This window comes from Littorina saxatilis, linkage group LG3, assembly GCF_037325665.1.
Source record: "Littorina saxatilis isolate snail1 linkage group LG3, US_GU_Lsax_2.0, whole genome shotgun sequence".
Taxonomy (NCBI): domain Eukaryota; kingdom Metazoa; phylum Mollusca; class Gastropoda; order Littorinimorpha; family Littorinidae; genus Littorina; species Littorina saxatilis.
In genome coordinates, this window is record NC_090247.1 from 20,364,931 (window position 1) to 20,384,255 (window position 19,325).

Below are 19,325 nucleotides of genomic sequence, written 5' to 3' on the forward strand. Positions count from 1 at the left end.
TTTTAGAAGTCACTGTCTCCTCATGTATGTGGTGCATTGTTGTATTTGGAAAACCTATGAATTGGCAGCAATTTCCAGTCCATGTTTTCGATGAGGCGCGTGATTTTCAACGTGGGGAAATCTCCTTGGTTGCTGCTTTTGTCCTCTTTTATTCTTAAGATATTAAGAATGAGAGGTGTGCACAGGTCCCCCTTTTCGTTCACTTTTTTTTCGATTAGTGACTGTTGAACTCAAGTAAGTTTGCTACCTCTTTAAGTTTGCTACTGCATGCGGGCGACATAAATCTTGACTGAATTGAAAGCGAAAGTTGATTTTCTAGATCACAAACAACACACACACTTGCACACACACACTCGCGCGCGCACCCGATCGTGTTCATTCCCATCTAATCAAGCTTTTATCAAATTTGGTTCCACCAGCAGTTTGCCCACTGTGATTTATTTCCACCTGAGAAAACCAGCTTGTACATGTATTTGTAATGTAAGTCAGTGTAACTACAGGGAGTAATTGATCACAGATTTCGAGATGTTCAACTTAGAGACTGGATAAGAAGTTTTGATTTATCTCACAAGACAGTACATTACAAAAATGCATGCTATTCACAATTAAGTGCTTCTGCATTCTTAGACTGGCAAGTTTCCAGTGCCAGGGATGGGGAGGGTTAGTGGACGGTGTTTCAAACCACCAACGTTTCACATGTTTTTATGTTAAGATTGTTACCATGTGTGCATATTGTTTGGACAGTATTGTTTGATTGGTGTGTTTCTAAGCAGTACTTATTTTGACACACTTTTGTGTTGGAATAACATTTTATTTTTGTCCTTTGAGGACAGAGGAGGAGAGTGTTTTGTGTGAGCTCATTGTTGTTTTACATCTGGTTCATGATTTATAATCTTCAGGCCACCATCTTCAAGAAAAAGAATTCCCTAGCTCTGCAGTCACATTTTGGGAATCTAATCGATGCAGTTTCTGAGAACTGACCTGTGCGTTATAAACCAGTCCAGACATCAAACTTAAAGCCACTGATTTCACAGGCCTCAGATGACAGTGACTGCATGAATAGCTACGGATTGTGTTAATCCATCCACATTAAATTTGCAAACCTGTCATTCTTGCGCAGTCTGGATTGTAGTTAGCTGCAGGGATGAGTGATGGAGGAATCAGACTTTTCATCACTGAAGCCAGCCGATGTCCGTCCCCTCCATGCGCTCTGCTGATGATGGGAAGCAGGATGTGAAATGGCGCGTGGTTTTAAACCAATGCCTCCCAGTGTCCGGCGCTACCTGATGTTTCTTTTCATCGTCTGTGTGACATCTGTTGTCAGCGTCATCATCTACTTTTTGTCAGAGCGGGATCTGCTACACGTTCGCAAAGGGCAGAACAGTGCAAAACTCTTCGAGGAAAGGCCATCACAGAATTTGGAATTGACCAGCAAACTTCAAGAGGCTGCTACTTTGAAAACTGACAACAGAAGAGATGATAAGCTGACTGGTTCTAAACTGGTTGAGTCTAGCAAGGACTCAGCTCTGAACTACAATGTTCACCTGTTCTATTACCCTTGGTATGGAAACCCGGAAACGGACGGCAGATACGTTCACTGGAACCATCAATACCTTCCCCACTGGCGCAAGGAGGAGATGCGTAAGTGGCCGCTGGGTGTGCACGTGCCCCCTGACGACATCGGTGCCAATTTCTACCCAGCGCTGGGTCCCTACAGCTCTGCAGACCCTGACACTGTGGACAAACACATGGCGCAAGTCCAGTCCTCAGGAGCTGGTGAGAGGATAGTTCTGTTATTGTTGGGTGTGTGTGTGTACGTGTGTGCGTGAAAAAGATGGGCGTGTGCTATGCAGTATAATTACTTGTGTGTGTGTGTGTGTGTGTGTGTGTGTGTGCGTACCCGTGCAAAAGATGTGTATACGCTATGCAGTAAGTGTGTACTTTCTTGAGGCATCATAGTCTAAAGAATTCCCCCCGCGGGTTAGGGGGAAGAATTTACCCGATGCTCCCCAGCATGTCGTAAGAGGCGACTAACAGATTCTGTTTCTCCTTTTACCCTTGTTAAGTGTTTCTTGTATAGAATATAGTCAATGTTTGTAAAGATTTAGTCAAGCAGTATGTAAGAAATGTTTAGTCCTTTGTACTGGAAACTTGCATTCTCCCAGTAAGGTCATATATTGTACTACGTTGCAAGCCCCTGGAGCAATTTTTTGATTAGTGCTTTTGTGAACAAGAAACAATTAACAAGTGGCTCTATCCCATCCCCCCCCTTTCCCCGTCGCGATATAACCTTGAACGGTTGAAAACGACGTTAAACACCAAATAAAGAAAGAAAGTCTAAAGAATGTTGTTTCTTTGTCTTCCTACTACATAAAATGCACACAAAGTTGACAATTAAGGCTTCTTTTTCTTATCTAAAAAATGTTGTTGTTGTGTGTTTGTAAGTTTTTATATCTTGTGTGGTAGACAACAAGTGTTAGCTTTGAATCAAACATTTTTTGCCCCCAGTTTTCCAGGATTAACTGAAATCATGACACCTTCAAAATTAAGTTCATGCTTGAGAACTGAAATATTAAATTACTTTAAAGCTAAGTTAAAGAGGGAGGGATGAAATATTCACATTTCAGTTGTGAAAATGTATTGCAGGTGTGATTGTAGTGTCGTGGTATCCTCCTGGCCAGGCCGATGAGAATGGCAAGCCTTTTGACAGCCTCATTCCTCTTATCTTGGACAAAGCCGACAAACATGGCGTCAAAGTAAGTGGATAACTGTACAGGCTGTTCAAAGACCTTCTTCTTCTTTTGCGTTCAGGGGCTGACACTCCCACGTACACATGTATTTTACACGAGCGGGTTTTTACCGATTTTACTCCACCATTTAGGCAGCCATTTGCTGCATTCGGGGGAGGTATGCAGGGTATTTCAGTGTTTCTATAACCCACCGAATTCTGACATGGATGACAGGATCTTTTCTGTGCGCACTTGGTCTTGTGCTTGCGTGTACACGCGAAGGTGGATAATGCCCCAGCAGGTCTGCACACAAGGTTTTTTTTGTTGTTTTTTTGTGTGTCTTTACACCTGTTCCTTTGTCCCGTTGTGCTCTCACACCGCCCCGTCCCTGCACTCGCTGCTCCAACCACCTCTGAATTTCGTTCCGCTGCCAGACTTGTCGATTTTACAGACGCTCCGGGGGGGGGGATGTCGGGTCGCTGCGGTAGGCTACCCTCGGAAGATGACACTGCACTTCTGCTGAGTCACTTCGACGGTGTTCAGTAGTGGGTCTGTCCCGAGCTAACGGACGCAGCCCACTACCTACTATGCCCCCTACAAACGACATTGACTTTTAGTCGCGGAGCCAGACTGAGTGAGCGTCCCCTCCAGAGAGCAGACCGCCACCACGTCCCTCCGTCGACCCCCCAGAACGTCACACGTTGAAGACTGACAGCAGAACTACTATTCAGGGAAGGATCGAACAGGAACACTGAGACCAATGTCACCATGAGAGCTCCGGGCATGAAGGGCCACAAGAGCAGGGACAATTTATATTTTGGATGATTAATGAGATGAGGATGATTATAATGATGCTTTGGATTTCCAATTTTGGTTTGAGACTACGTGACAGGGCAGCACTCTACTACGCTTACTGTCATAATATATCCTGGCGTCAACCAGGCTCGAGAACTGCCGCACCTGCGGTGTTGGTCAGGTATACAGAACCTGAGCACCCTCAAAGTCGCATTCGTTAAAGTGAATGACACTCGGCTGTGTGATCCCAGCCTCCCCATAGGAACCATAGCACTTCCACTCTGGGTAGGAGCCGAAAAACCCTCATGACCCTGATGGGATTCGAACCCACGACCTCCCGGCCCGCAGCCCGATGCGTTAACCACTGCGCTACGGGGGCCGGTGGTCTGCACACAAGTTGACCTTAGAGATCGGAAACAAATCCACCCATTGCCCAACAGGCGCCGCCTGGATTTGAACATGCGACCTTCCGCACAGGAGGCTGGCGTCTTATCCACTAGGCCATTGCGCTTGTCGTTCAAAGACCTTAATCTGGATCTGGATTTCCACTTGGTGTTTGTTGTGGTGTGCCAGCATCAGTCCCTCTCCGCACCAAACTCTATGGGAGCAGACAAGACCTGGAAGCCACGACGTCATTCGTCTCGCAGACTAAACTGATGGTGTGACGGCGAACGCAAGAAGAAGAAGAAGAATGTTGTGGTGTACATCACAGGAGCCGATTTCGGGTATACGTTGTTGACAAGTGGTGTGCGCAGAAATGTACGACCTCTTCATATTCCGGTGTATGAAAATCGCTTGTTCATTTAAATGCCTGATATTTTCTCAGGTGCCATGAGATTAGTTCTGCATAACAATCATTTGCTCATGTTGTATATGTATACCGTAAAGTACCTTGTAAGCGCCCAGTATCGAGTAAGCGCCCACCCCCCACTTTTAGTCCAAAACCGTGCATAGGGTATAGTACCTTGTAAGCGCCCACCCCCCACTTTACACCATTGAAATCAGGGGAAATAAAAATTCCGCACTTAATCTGCTAGTTTTGTGAATGATTTCCCTTTCTTGCAAACCCCTATCACGTGTGTCTGCAAGCCTTGGATCTAAACGCCTGCAAGTCAATGATTACAAGATGCCGCGGATCAAATCGTACACCGTTGCATTTAAGCTGTCAGCTCTTGACTATTTGGATAATAACGCCAATGGAAACACACACACACACACACACACACACACACACACACACACACACACACACACACACACACACAATACTCCCCCTCCTCTCGCTCTCTCTCTGTCACTCTCTCTCTCTCTCTCTCTCTGTGCCGAAAACAGTCTTTGGCCAAGTAAAATAGACTGCTGCCCATATCCAGAAGACGTACCCCTTGTTCAATGGAAACAGAGACACAGTGCGGCCGACAGCGGCACCTCTGCAGACAAGAAAAGGATGCGACGACATTTGTCTCCCCAAGCTCTTCTAATGACAATACGAACAAGAAAAACAATGAAAGATGAAAAAAGAAAGAAGATATGATTACAAAGTGATCAAAGATCACATTTCTTACTGAAAATTGCTCGTGCATAGGGTGTAGTACCTAGTAAGCGCCCACCCCCTACTTTGGGTCGGAATTGGTGCACAGGGGGTGTGGGCGCTTACAAGGTACTTTACGGTATATTCACTAGAGTGCTTAAGTTACATCCCTTTGTTTCTTCTGAGATCATTTTTCCTGCGTAAGTGTGAAAGGTTACCTGAGGAAGTATTGTGGTCTCAGTTTAAGTAATGTCATGTGGTCAGTTGTTTGAAGCCAATCACTACAAATGACGTATATTAAGGACTTCTTTCTTTTATTTTTAGACTGTGTCTGCATGACTCCAGCAAGCAGAATATGCAGAACACAATACATGTAATAGAAATGAAAGAGATGGATTTTTTTTCAAGTGGAAATCTTTAAATGCAATCAGTCATTAGGCGGCTTTCATCTAGACATACAGCATTACACATTGAGCCTTCACTCCTGTCTGTGCAGGTTGCAATACGTAGAGAGCCTTACAAGATCCTGTCATCTAAGCACACAGCATTACACACTGACCCTTTACTCCTGTCTGTGCAGGTTGCAATACGTAGAGAGCCTTACAAGATCCTGTCATCTAAGCACACAGCATTACACACTGACCCTTCACTCCTGTCTGTGCAGGTTGCTATTCACATTGAGCCCTACAAGAACAGAAGCGGAGAGACACTGAAGCAGCACGTGAAGTATGTGGTCAACACGTACGGGAAGCACCCAGGGTTGTACAGGAGACAGGTAGGTGGGAGACACCTGCCCGTGTTCTACATTTACGATTCGTACCAGGTAGACTCTGCCTCCTGGGCGCAGGCTCTCAAGCCAGAAGGACGACACAGTCTCCGTGGAACGGACTATGACGGTATTTTTCTCGGCCTGTACCTCAACAACGAAGACGAACACAGGCTGCTTACTGCGGGGTTTGATGGTTTCTACACCTACTTTGCTGCAAACGGATTCACAAGGGGAAGTTCATGGTCAAACTGGAAAGCCATTGCAGATTTTGCCAGAAAGAATCAACTTTTGTTTGTACCCAGCGTGGGCCCTGGTTATGTAGACACACGCGTTCGGCCATGGAATGCGTTAACAACGAGAAAACGTCTTCAGGGGCAGTACTTCCGTCAGGCGTTACAGTCAGCGTTGGATGCGAAGGTGGGTGTGGTCTCCGTGACCTCTTTCAACGAATGGCACGAGGGGACCCAGATTGAGGCTGCTGTGCCAAAGACAATCAGCGGGTTCAAGTACGAAGACTACGCTCCAAGAAATCCAGACTTTTACCTTCACATGTTGAAAGAGTACGTGGATAAATTTGCAAAGTAGCAAGAATAGGTTAGAAAGACTGAGAAGAACAATGTTGGACTGTTTCTTTGGTTGATTTTTTACTTGCATAATGATTCACTGAAGCAGAGCTTGGACAAGTTAGAGAAGAAATCTGGAATTCTTTGCTCATTATCATTAAGGTTTTGTTTCCCTTTATTGTCTGTGATTCCAATTCATTCCAAACTCCAACATATTTAATTTCAATTATATTTTTGTGATGATTCGTAGCCTTTGTTACCTGTATTTCAGGTTTTCTCCAACACTTATTCTGAGCTTTGACTTCAGTTTAAACAAAATGTTACCATTTTGAAATGAATTTACTCAGAAATGTATGTTCAGATTATGAGAGTGTGTGTGTGTGTGTGTGTGCGCGCGGCATTAATGAAGTACTGTGATTTTTGTTTAACGTCAGTATTATGTTTGTCTCCAAACAAAATCTGTGTACCTAGATACGTTCTAACATATTTGTTGTGTTTGCTGTGATGAAACACGGAGATGATTTGAACTGATTGGTTCAGAGGCTTCTGGTGCTAAGAATACTGAATTGCGCTTTTGGTGCATTTTTTTGCTTTGCATACAGTAGCTACATGTATTTATTTTGCAGCTTATTATTTGGACATTCATCTGCTTATATTTTGAATAATGTCTGATTGTGAATCATGTGATTGTTGATGAACTGAATCATGCTGATCTCTGCCTTAGTAAAGCATGTTGCCTTTAGATTTCATCTCATCAAAGCGGCTTGATACTTTTCTCTCTTATTGCGTTAGCCTTAGGCTTTGTTTCAGACTAAGATATGCAGATTGATCTTCTTTGTTTCAGGTGTTCAAATTAATAACCCCCATTCCCCCCGAACTCCCCCCCTCCCTCTTCCCACGATCCCCAGTTCTACCCATAAGCCCATTTCATCTCTTCACTGAATAGTGAGAGAACAAGTTTGATTGTAGACACTGTGTCATAGCTTCATATTAAATTATTATGAACAAATTTACTGACTGAAAAATGTTTTGTCTTACTAGTTACTTGTTGATACGTCTCTAGTTTCCATGAAAGTCTGTCAAATTTGTTGTGCAGAACAAACCAGATTAAAATAAACTGGATAAGAACTGTTTTAATGTTGTTTATTGTAGTGTTTTTTAAACATTCTTTTTGCTCATAGCCATTCCTTCGAAAGCCGCGTATGGCTGCCTAAATGGCGGGGTAAAAACGGCCATACACGTAAAATTCCACTCGTGCAAAAACACGAGTGTACGTGGGAGTTTTAGCCCACGAACGCAGAAGAAGAAGAAGCTCATAGCCATGCACACACACAAACACACGTTCAAATGGCTGATTGCAAGCTTTTTCAGAAACAAATCTGGAAAAAATAAATTAAAATGATGTGTTTTGGGTACTACGTTGCAAGCCCCTGGAGCAATTTTTTTATTAGTGCTTTTGTGAACAAGAAACAATTAACAAGTGGCTCTATCCCATCTCCACCCTTTTCCCCGTCGCGATATAACCTTCGTGGTTGAAAACGATGTTAAACACCAAATAAAGAAAGAAAGAAAGATGTGTTTTGGTTGGTTTCATCCAATAAATGGAGACAGTAAGAAGCAGGTATGTCTGTTTGAATAATGTTCTGTATGATGGACATTTAAAATATGGATCTCACAGATCATTGAAAGACTTTGTGTGAACTTCAGAAATAAATTAGACTATCACAACACTTTGAACTTTTAAAATTATTTTATTTGTAGCCTTTGCTTATGAATGATGCAGAGGCAATGACTGTTAATTGGTTTCTGCTCTTCATGGAACAGCTACTAGGGATCTGAATATTTCGGAGTAGTCAAATGGAAGATATCATAAGCGGAGCATATGTAGGCACATTAAATGAAATTAAATGGAGCTTGTTCAGAGCAAGAATAACACTCGCAGACTTATTATTTCTGCAAAACGATGTTTCATTCCTACTTTACACATACATGTAGTAACATCACAATTATAAACATTATTTATTCACACCCGCATGTCACATGAAAAAAACACGCGCGCGCACGCAAACTGCACACAGTACAGAACATGTAAATCTGCTTTAGTGTAGTTGCCACAGACAGCTTTCAATGCGTATTCTGAGACTGAGAGTGGCATTCATGTTCCATTTCGGCTTTTTAGACTCATTCTTCCCCCACAGAAAATGTTCTGGTTGTTTTGCTTCAATTTTGAAACCTCATCTCAACTCAAACACCAACCTAACGCTACTATCCTAGTGTAATAATGTTGTCTAGTTCAAGTTCCAAAAAGATCGTCTGCTTCTGGAGTTATCTCGCGCCAGAGAAAAAAACACACACGAGTAGCGTCCCTTGCAATGGTGTCGCGCTATCCATTGACAACAGAGTCGCGGCACATGGCAACGCGTCTCGCTCAACGCTCGGACACTATTCGGTGTTATTGAACATGGCGAATTGAGTATCTGGCACGCGCCCTAATGAATTAATCATAGCCTTCCTCGCGCCTGCACCATTTCGCTAAGGAGACCGAGGCGTCGTAATCAACAGGTGGGTGATTTGATGAGATATGTGCGAATTAAAGTTGCATGGATTTTTGCCCTCCCCTGTTGAGATGTGTGTTAACGCTGGTGAGATATCGAGTCATTCCGACTTGACGGGTGTGATTATTATTGATTTAAAGTTGATGAAATTGGAAAGAGCAATTCCGTGTTTGATCTGTCCCTAATGACAGAGGCTATAAGATCAGGAGGCTGGTGGTGGGTTTGATTATTTAATACATTTTGGAAGAGGATTTGGGTAGTCCTAGCATTTGAACCAAAAGTGGTGTACCATTCTTGTTAGCGGTTGGTCAGTTTCGACTGGACACGGTGACACCGGCTAAGGTCACTAAACAAATTCAAAACAGTTGCTAGGTAAGCTGTGTTTGTTTTTGGTGGCTGAGATAGATTTATTTTTTTTACAAGTAATGTCTAGGAATGCATTGTGGTTAAGGAGTTGAGATTATATTTTTCTGAGTGGATCTGGTAAATTCAGTATGGGTGGGTAGTTCTCTCTCTCTCTCTCTGTCTCTCTGTCTCTCTCTCTCTCTCTCTCTCTCTCTGTTTTGAGAATACTATTTTATGTTTATTTTTGTTTGTTTTGTTGGTTAGTTGTTTGTTTTTATTACTTCTTTGATTAATATCCTAACATTTTTAAAAACTCTCTCTCTCTCTCTCACACACACACACACACACACACACAAACACACAGACTATCTCTCTCTCTCACACAAACACACAAAGGCATACACAAAGGCATACACACACACACACACACACACACACACACACACACACACACACACACACACATGTAAGATTGTCTTAGTGCGTCTCTGTTCCTTGGGTTTCTCATGTTATGTGTGTCATTATGTTTTCATCAGACTTATTGAAACAAACAAAGACTCACAGACTCCAGTATTAAAGTATCATGTATGCGTGTGTAATTATACTGTGGAGCCTATTCAGACGCTATATATTGGGCAGTGTGAAAAAAGGGGTAACCACCTCAGTGCTAGAAATGGTCGTGCGTGTCCAATAAAACTGTTCTTTGTTTCCGTCTTTTTTGGGTGGTACTTCACACCTCTTTGCATAATAAAGCTGTAGTGTTCTAGAACATGGGCTTGTGTGCCACAGAGAGCAGTTTAAGTACACTGACTGAAATAAAGCGTGTGTCACAAAGTGCACTCTGATCTTTGTACGTATGGTAGGGTTTAGCGTTTCCATTTTTTGCATACCGTTAATTTGCAGACATTTTTGTTTTATTGAAGCTCAGTTTCTACTGATGCTGAAGGGATTCTTTCACAACGATCTTAACTAAGCAGTGCCGTAGCACAGCTCCTAAAAGTGGTCCGGCCATAAAAAAAATAAAAAGGTACGGTCCCTGGCCATTATGTTCTCCTCAACTATTAGTGACAATTTCTCGCTTAACGCTGTCATTGTGCGATCTAAGTCACGACCCCTCCTTCCTCCTAACACAGCGCTGAAGCTTATGAAGACGATTTTTTTTTTTTAACAAAAAACTGGTCCGGCCATGGCCGGAGTGGCCGGTAGGGCTGCTACGGTGGCTGGCTGAATAACGGTGTATGGCTGAATAACCTAAATAATTTTTTGTAAAAGAAAGTTTTTGATCTTAATTTTGAATGTGTATGCAAGGCTGGTTTAAAAAAAAATTATTTTGAAAACGAAAGAACCCAAGTAAGATTCTAGACCTGTGTTAAAATCTTGATACATGTACAGACATATATGTTGTTTTAATACTCTGTATGTTCAGGTTTGCGTGTGTGTGTGAGTGTGTTTGTGTGTGAGTGTGTTTGTGTGTGAGTGTGTTTGTGTGTGAGTGTGTTTGTGTGTGAGTGTGTTTGTGTGTGAGTGTGTTTGTGTGTGAGTGTGTTTGTGTGTTTGTGTGTGAGTGTGTTTGTCCAAGTTCTGTTTATCTGTATGCACACAATAATATGCATAAAATACTTTAGAAGAAGGTTAACAGTTGTGCTCTGTCTTCTTAATCTTACCTTGCCTTTTGCCAACATCCATGCATGAGAATCTTCCTCCTTTTGAACCGCTCTAGGTGCTCATGACTTTTTGGAAAATAATAATGATAATGCATAATATTTATAAAGTGCATGTATCCAGGGTTTAAACCTGCTCAAAGCGCTATCCAATCATTAGAACCAAATACTACAGCAGCACATTAAATTGATTTTGAAAGCAAAACTCCTTGTGTAGATAATTTTCCCTTCTTCTCTTACATCAGGGATTAAGGAAAACTGATATTTTGTTGTTAGACGTAGAAGATTTGGCAAAACGTATTTCCTCCTTAATTGTAACGGTTTTTTATTCTCATGTCTGAACATCGTGAGTCTTGACAAGTGTGTGTATTCTGCAGACGGCAAGATGGCGTCAGCGATGGCGGGCCTGCTGCCAGACACCCAGGGCGTTCAGTTCACCGCACGTCCCATGCTGAGAACGCGGGAAAACATCTCTCCTGTACGCTCCTTCGCCTCCTCACGTGGTGGAAGAATCTCTTCTAACAGTAAGTACACACAGTGCTGCGCATGTATCTTGTCATTGCTTTGAAATGAATGGTACAATGGAAACCAAAAATCTGAGAAAATCAGGTCTTATTAAGGAGGGAGTCTTAAAATGGGGGTAAAAATACAGGGCTAATGAACAAAGGTCTTAAAATGGGGGTAAAAATACAGGGCTAATGAACAAAGGTCTTAAAATGGGGGTAAAAATACAGGGCTAATGAACAAAGGTCTTAAAATGGGGGTAAAAATACAGGGCTAATGAACAAAGGTCTTAAAATGGGGGTAAAAATACAGGGCTAATGAACAAAGGTCTTAAAATGGGGGTAAAAATACAGGGCTAATGAACAAAGGTCTTAAAATGGGGGTAAAAATACAGGGCTAATGAACAAAGGTCTTAAAATGGGGGTAAAAATACAGGGCTAATGAACAAAGGTCTGAAAATGGGGGTAAAAATACAGGGCTAATGAACAAAGGTCTGAAAATGGGGGTAAAAATACAGGGCTAATGAACAAAGGTCTTAAAATGGGGGTAAAAATACAGGGCTAATGAACAAAGGTCTTAAAATGGGGGTAAAAATACAGGGCTAATGAACAAAGGTCTTAAAATGGGGGTGAAAATACAGGGCTAATGAACAAAGGTCTTAAAATGGGGGTAAAAATACAGGGCTAATGAACAAAGGTCTTAAAATGGGAGCAAGTCTTCAAAGAGGGGTGCCACTGTACAGAGAAACCTCCCTTTTTAGGCCACCTCACTAACATCGAACGCAGAAGAAGAAGAAGAAGGCCACCTCATTTAGGACTTCCTCCTTACGAGACCTTGATTTTTCATATTTTCTGTTTAGGCCTAAAAAAAAAAAATAGGTGTGGTTACGATAACCCGACCTACCCTATTTTTAGGGGCCGACCCTATAACTTTTTATTACATTTGTCAAAAAACCAAAAAAAACACAAGAAAACGAGTGCAGAAAACGCAATGAAAGCGTAAAGCGCCTGAGTCGCACACTTATTTCCCTGTCAAGTAGGTTTAATTTGTACACATTAGAGAAAAAAGTTTTTAAAAAAAAGTGATTGCCTACCTTCCTACCCTATTTTTTTTTGGCTCTGTTACCGTAACCACACCTATTTTTTTGTGTGCCTTATACGAGTAGCCTCTGTAAAATTTACAGAAATTGGAAAATCTGCATCATTACTTTAATATGTAAATATATGTGCACACTTTCCATATTCACCTTTCAACTTTAATGATTGACATTAGTTGAACATTTGTCTGTACACTTTTTACATTTAGTCAAGTTTTGACTAAATGTTTTAACGTAGAGGGGGAATCGAGACGAGGGTCGTGGTGTATGTATGTTTGTGTATTAAAGACTGGGTGGCCGAGTGGTAACGCGCTCGGAAGCGAGAGGTTGCAAGTTCAACCCTGGGTCAGGGCGTTAGCAATTTTCTCCCCCCTTTCCTAACCTAGGTGGTTGGTTCAAGTGCTAGTCTTTCGGATGAGACGAAAAACCGAGGTCCCTTCGTGTACACTACATTGGGGTGTGCACGTTAAAGATCCCACGATTGACAAAAGGGTCTTTCCTGGCAAAATTGTATAGGCATAGATAAAAATGTCCACCAAAATACCCGTGTGACTTGGAATAATAGGCCGTGAAAAGTAGGATATGCGCCGAAATGGCTGCGATCTGCTGGTCGATGTGAATGCGTGATGTATTGTGTGAAAAAATTCCATCTCACACGGCATAAATAAATCCCTGCGCCTTGAATATGTGCGCGATATAAATTGCATAAAAAATATTTTTTTACAAAAATTTAAAAATACGGTAAATCCCTGCGCTTAGAACTGTACCCACGGAATACGCACGATATAAGCCTCATATTGATTGATTGATATTGATTGTATGTCTGTCTGTCTGTCTGTCTGTGCGTGTGTGTGTGTAGAGCGATTCAGACTAAACTACTGGACCGATCTTTATGAAATTTTACATGAGAGTTCCTGGGAATGATATCCCCGGACGTTTTTTTCTTTTTTTCGATAAATGTCTTTGATGACGTCATATCCGGCTTTTTGTAAACGTTGAGGCGGCACTGTCACACCCTCATTTTTCAATCAAATTGATTGAAATTTTGGTCAAGCAATCTTTGACGAAGGCCGGACTTCGGTATTGCATTTCAGCTTGGTGGCTTAAAAAATAATTAATGACTTTGGTCATTAAAATTCTGAAAATTGTAAAAAAAAAAACAATCAATTTTTATAAAACGATCCAAATTTACGTTCATCTTATTCTTCATCATTTCCTGATTCCAAAAACATATAAATATGTTATATTTGGATTAAAAACAAGCTCTGAAAATTAAAAATATAAAAACTATGATCAAAATTAAATTTTCGAAATCAATTTAAAAACACTTTTATCTTATTTCTTGTCGGTTCCTGATTCCAAAAACATATAGATATGATATGTTTGGATTAAAAACACGCTCAGAAAGTTAAAACGAAGAGAGGTACAGAAAAGCGTGCTATCCTTCTCAGCGCAACTACTACCCCGCTATTCTTGTCAATTTCACTGCCTTTGCCACGAGCGGTGGGCTGACGATGCTACAAGTATACGATCTTGCTGAAAAATTGCATTGCGTTCAGTCTCATTCTTTGAGTTCGACAGCTTGACTAAATGTTGTATTTTCGCCTTACGCGACTTGTTTTTATATAGATTTACAACAGCATAGCATTTACTATTTGATTTATTATATACTAGAGTTTTAGTCATTTTTAGGGTGCCTATGTTCCACGTTTTGTACTTCTTTTGTATCCTGGTTGTTTTTTTTTCATGTGTAATTATTTCACAGACATTTTGTGTCACTCTTAATGACAAACAACACCGATTGAACAAACCAAGACGTGTCTTCTTGACTCCCTCTTCCAAAATGAAACCTCTGACGTCAAAATCGAAACAAAGTTTGAGAAGATGTCATAATGCGAATAATGGTGTATACATGTAGTCAACATTCTGTCGCTTCTGCATGTCTCACAGGAACTGACAAAGAACTTTGAGAACAAAGTTTGTCTCGGTTACTTCGTCTTATTAACAGGAGAAAATTACTCGTATTAACCACCAGGCTGTGCATGTATCGGTACATTTCTGGTAAATGCGAACACTGATTCTTAGTGCAAAATTGAAAGCTTCTTCCTAGGTGTAAATGGCAGACACACACATTGTAAAAGTTGCACCATCTATCTTGTTTTATCCAAAATCTGTACAGTAGAACCCAATTTTTAAGACCCACAAACATCTGAGAAAATCAGGTCTTAAAAAGGAGGGAGTCTTAAAAATTTACAGAGGTTATGAACACAAATCTGAAAAAGTAAAGTCTTAAAAGAGGGGAAGTCATCAATGGGGGGGGGGGGGGGGGGGGCTTAAAAGGTAGGTTCCACTGTACTACCAAGGGCCAAGTCATGCCCATGAAATCAATTACTATGCCTAGTTTATCCTTCAGAGTACAAAGCTAGATTATTTCCTAAGTGGACTACAGTGGTACCTGCGATGAAAGGACACCCTAGGGACCAGCCAATAGTGTCCCTACATTGCAGGTGGCCTGTCAAGACAGCTACATTTTGGTAGAGATGATAAAAAAAGGAACAACAGGAGGTGTCCTTTCAAGGGAGGTGTCCTCTCAATCAGAGGGACCTCACATCGCGGGTACCACTGTTAATCCACCAGACGTCCCATTAAACTGTCTTTGGCTCACTCCTGACAGTCAACAGTTAAGCACACACTTTCACGAGCAACACTTGAAAACTGCCTTGAAAACTGCCGAGCGATCAATACCCGAGGTCACCCTTCACCATGACATATACACCTGGAGACAACTGACTTCCTTAGAATATCTAACTGAAGCATTACAGTAGAACCCCCATTTTAAGACCCCCCAATTTCAAAGTCCCTCCCTTTTAATACCCTCTTTTATCAGATTTTCTGTTCATAACCTCTGTAAATTTACCCCCATTTTTTAAGACTCCCCCCTTTTTAAGACCTGATTTTCTCAGATTTTTGAATGTCTTAAAAAGGGGGGTTCCACTGTATTAGAAGAGGAGTATTGAGTAAGTCAATCAATCAATCAATAGGAAGCTTATATAGCGCGTATTCCGTGGGTACAGTTCTAAGCGCTTGTCGAAGAGTTGTCAACACAGGACTAACAAAGAAACTAACATCTACAGACGGACACAAACCCTATCACACACTAGCAAACCCTGATAAACATACAACAAATAACTGTTTAACAACAATGTACACATCAATAGCTAGGTCCAAACAAAATAATATTAAGCACAAAGAAAACACCTCTCACAGAGCACAGCACAAGAATGTCTTTTGGGGCACAACACATCACGTCGAACATGAAAGTCGCAGCCAGCTACGGGAAGAACTGAGTCTTCAACCTACTCTTGAACGCGTCAAGAGAGGGGCTCTGGCGAAGCTCAGGCGGCAGGGAGTTCCCGGAGGGGCCCGCGGAGGGAAATGCACGCTGACCAGCAGATGCGAGTTTCGAGCGAGGGATGTGAAGGCGGAGTGGGTCAGCAGCAGAACGAAGGGGACGGTCGGAGGGCTGGGTGTACAGGTCCAGGGAGGATTGAAGGTACTCGGGAGCAGTTGTTGAGACACTTGTAGACCAGAGTGGACAGTTTGTAGGAGATTCGGGTGTTGACAGGGAGCCAGTGCAAGGAGCGAAGTAGGGGGATGATGTGGTCTCGCTTCGTCATCCTCAACGTCAGCCTGGCAGCAGCGTTCTGGACTCGTTGTAGGCCATGAATGGATGAGGCGGGGAGGCCAGCCAGAAGGGAGTTGCAGTAGTCCAGACGACTGAAGATGAGGGAGACAACCAGCTTGACACAGGCGTCGTGGGTGAGGTGGCGACGGATGGAGGCGATGCGTCGTAGGTGTAAAAAGCAGGTCTTGATGATGAAGGAGATGTGTGTCTGCATGGAGAGAGTGGAGTCGAGAAAGACGCCAAGGCTCTTGACAGCAGGGGAGAATGGAACAGTCGCGTCATCCAGCTGGAGGTTGGTCACAGTGAGGGAAGCAATCTTCTGTCGTGTTCCAACGAGAAGGGCCTCCGTCTTCTCACTGTTCAGCTTCAACTTGTTCTCAGTCATCCAGTTCTTGATGTCAGTGAAACAACTGGAGATGGATCCCAGGAGATGGTCAACGTCCTCCGGCTTGGCGCTGTTCTGGAGCTGCATGTCATCGGCAAAGGAGTTGTAGTTCAAGCCGTGGCGTTCGATGACCAGGGAGAGGGGTTGGGTGTACAGGGTGAAAAGGACAGGGCCGAGGACAGACCCTTGTGGGACGCCGAAGCGGACAGGGACAGGCTGAGAAGAGAACGAATCAGTGGTGACAGTCTGAGAGCGGTTCTGGAGGTAGGTCCGGAACCAAGAGAGGGCGGTGTCGTGAATGCCGAACGTGGAACTGAGGCGATCGACGAGTAGCTGGTGAGTGTTGATAAGAATAAAGCCTCTCCTTGGGAGTGTTTGTCTTGTGATAGACTATTGTCAAGGAGTGTGTGTAAACCTACTGTAGTTTTGTGTTAAGGTGGAGTGAGTCTATGCGGCAGGTTGCACTGTACGAAGATCCCAGCAATCTAAGACCTCCTAGGAAGACTGCATTTATCTCTATTTGTTTAGTCATTTATGTGAGTGCTAGAGCCAACTGGTACATTAAGAGATCCATGTTCTCGAGACATCATGTTGACCACTTTAATTGAGTGCTAGTTTTCTGTGTACACAGACATTGCGAAATTGGACTGAAGAAGAATATGTGTTACCTATAATTAAATTAGAAAAAAATCATAAGGATATAGATGAACAGATTTTTTTTTTTTTTTTTTTTTTTTTTTTTTGAGGGTGGGGGGTCGGGTTAGGACATGGCAGTATAACATTTTAAAGGTGATAAAAATAGTCCACTTGGGGTACAGAAATTCTAAGTGTGTATTCCAAATTCGTGAGGTTTGCAGAATAACAATAACAGGAAACCAGCAACCTAAAATGCTTTTAGTATTTTCATCTGTGAACAATAAACACATTACCAATACATTCTACATTTAAATAATTGCACACAGCATAACTGTTTTCTCTGCCTTTTTGTGACTAGCGCTAAGCCACTGTTGATTGATTTTCCTTCCTCTCTTACTGGGCCACATTCAATAGAAACAGACTTGTTTTGCTGGTTTTGCTTTCCATTACGGCTAGAATGCTGCCTTTGTCCAACTATTGACTGTGCGATCAGTTGGATACTTTCAGTGCCATTGTATGGTCATGGTCTGTTGACCACAGAAAAGCGTTGGCGGTATGAATGGAGGCCTGCACGGCTGAACGCATTGTTTGGTTTCCACTGCAAGAAAAACGGTTGGGGTCGTGGTTATGCGTGCTGTTTGCAGTGCTGAGAGATCCTTTTCATAGGCTTGTATAGCTTAGCTTACACAATTCAGTAAAGGGAGAGAAGAGGAATAAAGGTCACACCACTATCAGAAGATTTGTGTATTATATCTGCATGAAACAGATTCTATTGAATTTATCGTTCAAGGGTACACCAAAATATTGGCTGTTGCATGCAGTGCGGGTGTTTTTGCCTTTTAGCTGTTTCTTCTCTCTGGATTATACAGTATTCCCCTAGGGTATGGAACAATGTGAGGATAAATCATGAATGTTCGGAAATATCTTGGGGATAATGATATCAACCTTTTTTTATTTTTTTTATTTACTTGGTAGTGGGGACGAAAGAGAGGGGGAATTTTTTTTATGCTTTCCTCATTTATCCTCACATTGTTCAATACCCTGGGGGTAATTGTCTCACAACAATGGGGGGGGGGGGGGGGGGGGGGGAGAGAGCATGGGGGAACAGTTGTCCAGAAGGCAGATAGCAGACGATATCTTTTTTTTATCTCCACCCTCCTCCCCCAAGAGTTTGAAATGTCTGCATATCATAGCTCAAATAAAAACCGTACAAAAATAAAAATAACACACTAGAAGAAATTCAATTAAAATTTAAATGAAAATATTTTTTCAGAATCTCGTGATTCAATTTAGGGTGTGGGCATTTACTTGGTACATGTACAGTACTTTACCCTGTGCACAGCTTTCGACCCAAAGTAGGGGGGGGGGGGGGGGGTGTGCCTTTGCCAGATACTGGGCACTTACAAGGTACAGTGGAACCCGCTTTTTAAGACCCCTGATTTAAGACCCCCACCCCCACCCTTTAAGACCTTGCTTTTTCTGATTTCTGTTCAGAGCCTCTTTAAATTTACCCCCATTTTCTAAGACTCACTCCTTTTTAAAACGTAATTTTCTCAGATTTTTTACACCCCCGGTATAGGGGTGTGTATAGGTTTCACTCGATGTGTTTGTTTGTGTGTTTGTGTGTTTGTTTGTGTGTTTGTGTGTTTGTGTTCGCAAGTAGATCTCAAGAATGAACGGAGCGATCGTCACCAAACTTGGTGAACAGGTTCTATACATTCCTGAGACGGTCCTTACAAAAATTGGGACCAGTCAAACACACGGTTAGGGAGTTATTGGTGGATTAAAATTATACAAGGACTTATAGAGGCACACCCCCGTTGGTCAAAGGGAAATAACCATTCTCACTGCCACCAACTGAGAAGGTTATTTCCCTTGACGGGGGTGTTTTTCCTATCGGAGGAATTTCTTGTTTTTTAGGTCTTAAGGGGGGTTCCACTGTAGTTTGCGGTACATTGCATGTCAAACAATATTGCCACAGGGGTTAGAGTCACACAAACATGTTACGCCTCTAGCTTTGTCTTCATCTTGCACACCCGCCTCTAACCTCTTGTTCATTATAAACCAAATATAA

At 42.3% G+C, this 19,325-nt stretch overlaps 2 protein-coding genes across 3 annotated transcripts in view; both read left to right on the forward strand.

Moving 5' to 3' along the window:
* The first annotated feature begins 39 nt into the window (after nucleotides 1-39).
* Nucleotides 40-7,393, forward strand: LOC138961850 (glycoprotein endo-alpha-1,2-mannosidase-like). 2 transcript variants are annotated; one of them, XM_070333524.1, is made up of 4 exons: nucleotides 40-175; nucleotides 900-1,776; nucleotides 2,647-2,756; nucleotides 5,717-7,393. In XM_070333524.1, exons 2-4 carry the CDS (start codon nucleotides 1,239-1,241, stop codon nucleotides 6,404-6,406), a joined length of 1,338 nt encoding a protein of 445 aa, XP_070189625.1. In that variant the 5' UTR covers nucleotides 40-175; nucleotides 900-1,238; the 3' UTR covers nucleotides 6,407-7,393. The 2 variants fall into 2 exon arrangements, with proteins under 2 accessions (XP_070189625.1, XP_070189624.1); XM_070333523.1 differs by having other exon boundaries at nucleotides 98-234.
* Nucleotides 7,394-8,781: 1,388 nt separating this feature from the next.
* The window catches only part of LOC138961846 (EF-hand calcium-binding domain-containing protein 6-like), a 53,239-nt gene continuing 42,695 nt past the window's right edge, over nucleotides 8,782-19,325 (forward strand). The window contains exons 1-2 of the mRNA XM_070333518.1: nucleotides 8,782-8,946; nucleotides 11,323-11,469. Of these exons, the coding sequence (XP_070189619.1) occupies nucleotides 11,331-11,469 (139 nt within the window). The 5' untranslated portion in view covers nucleotides 8,782-8,946; nucleotides 11,323-11,330. The remainder of the gene's footprint in view (nucleotides 8,947-11,322; nucleotides 11,470-19,325) is intronic.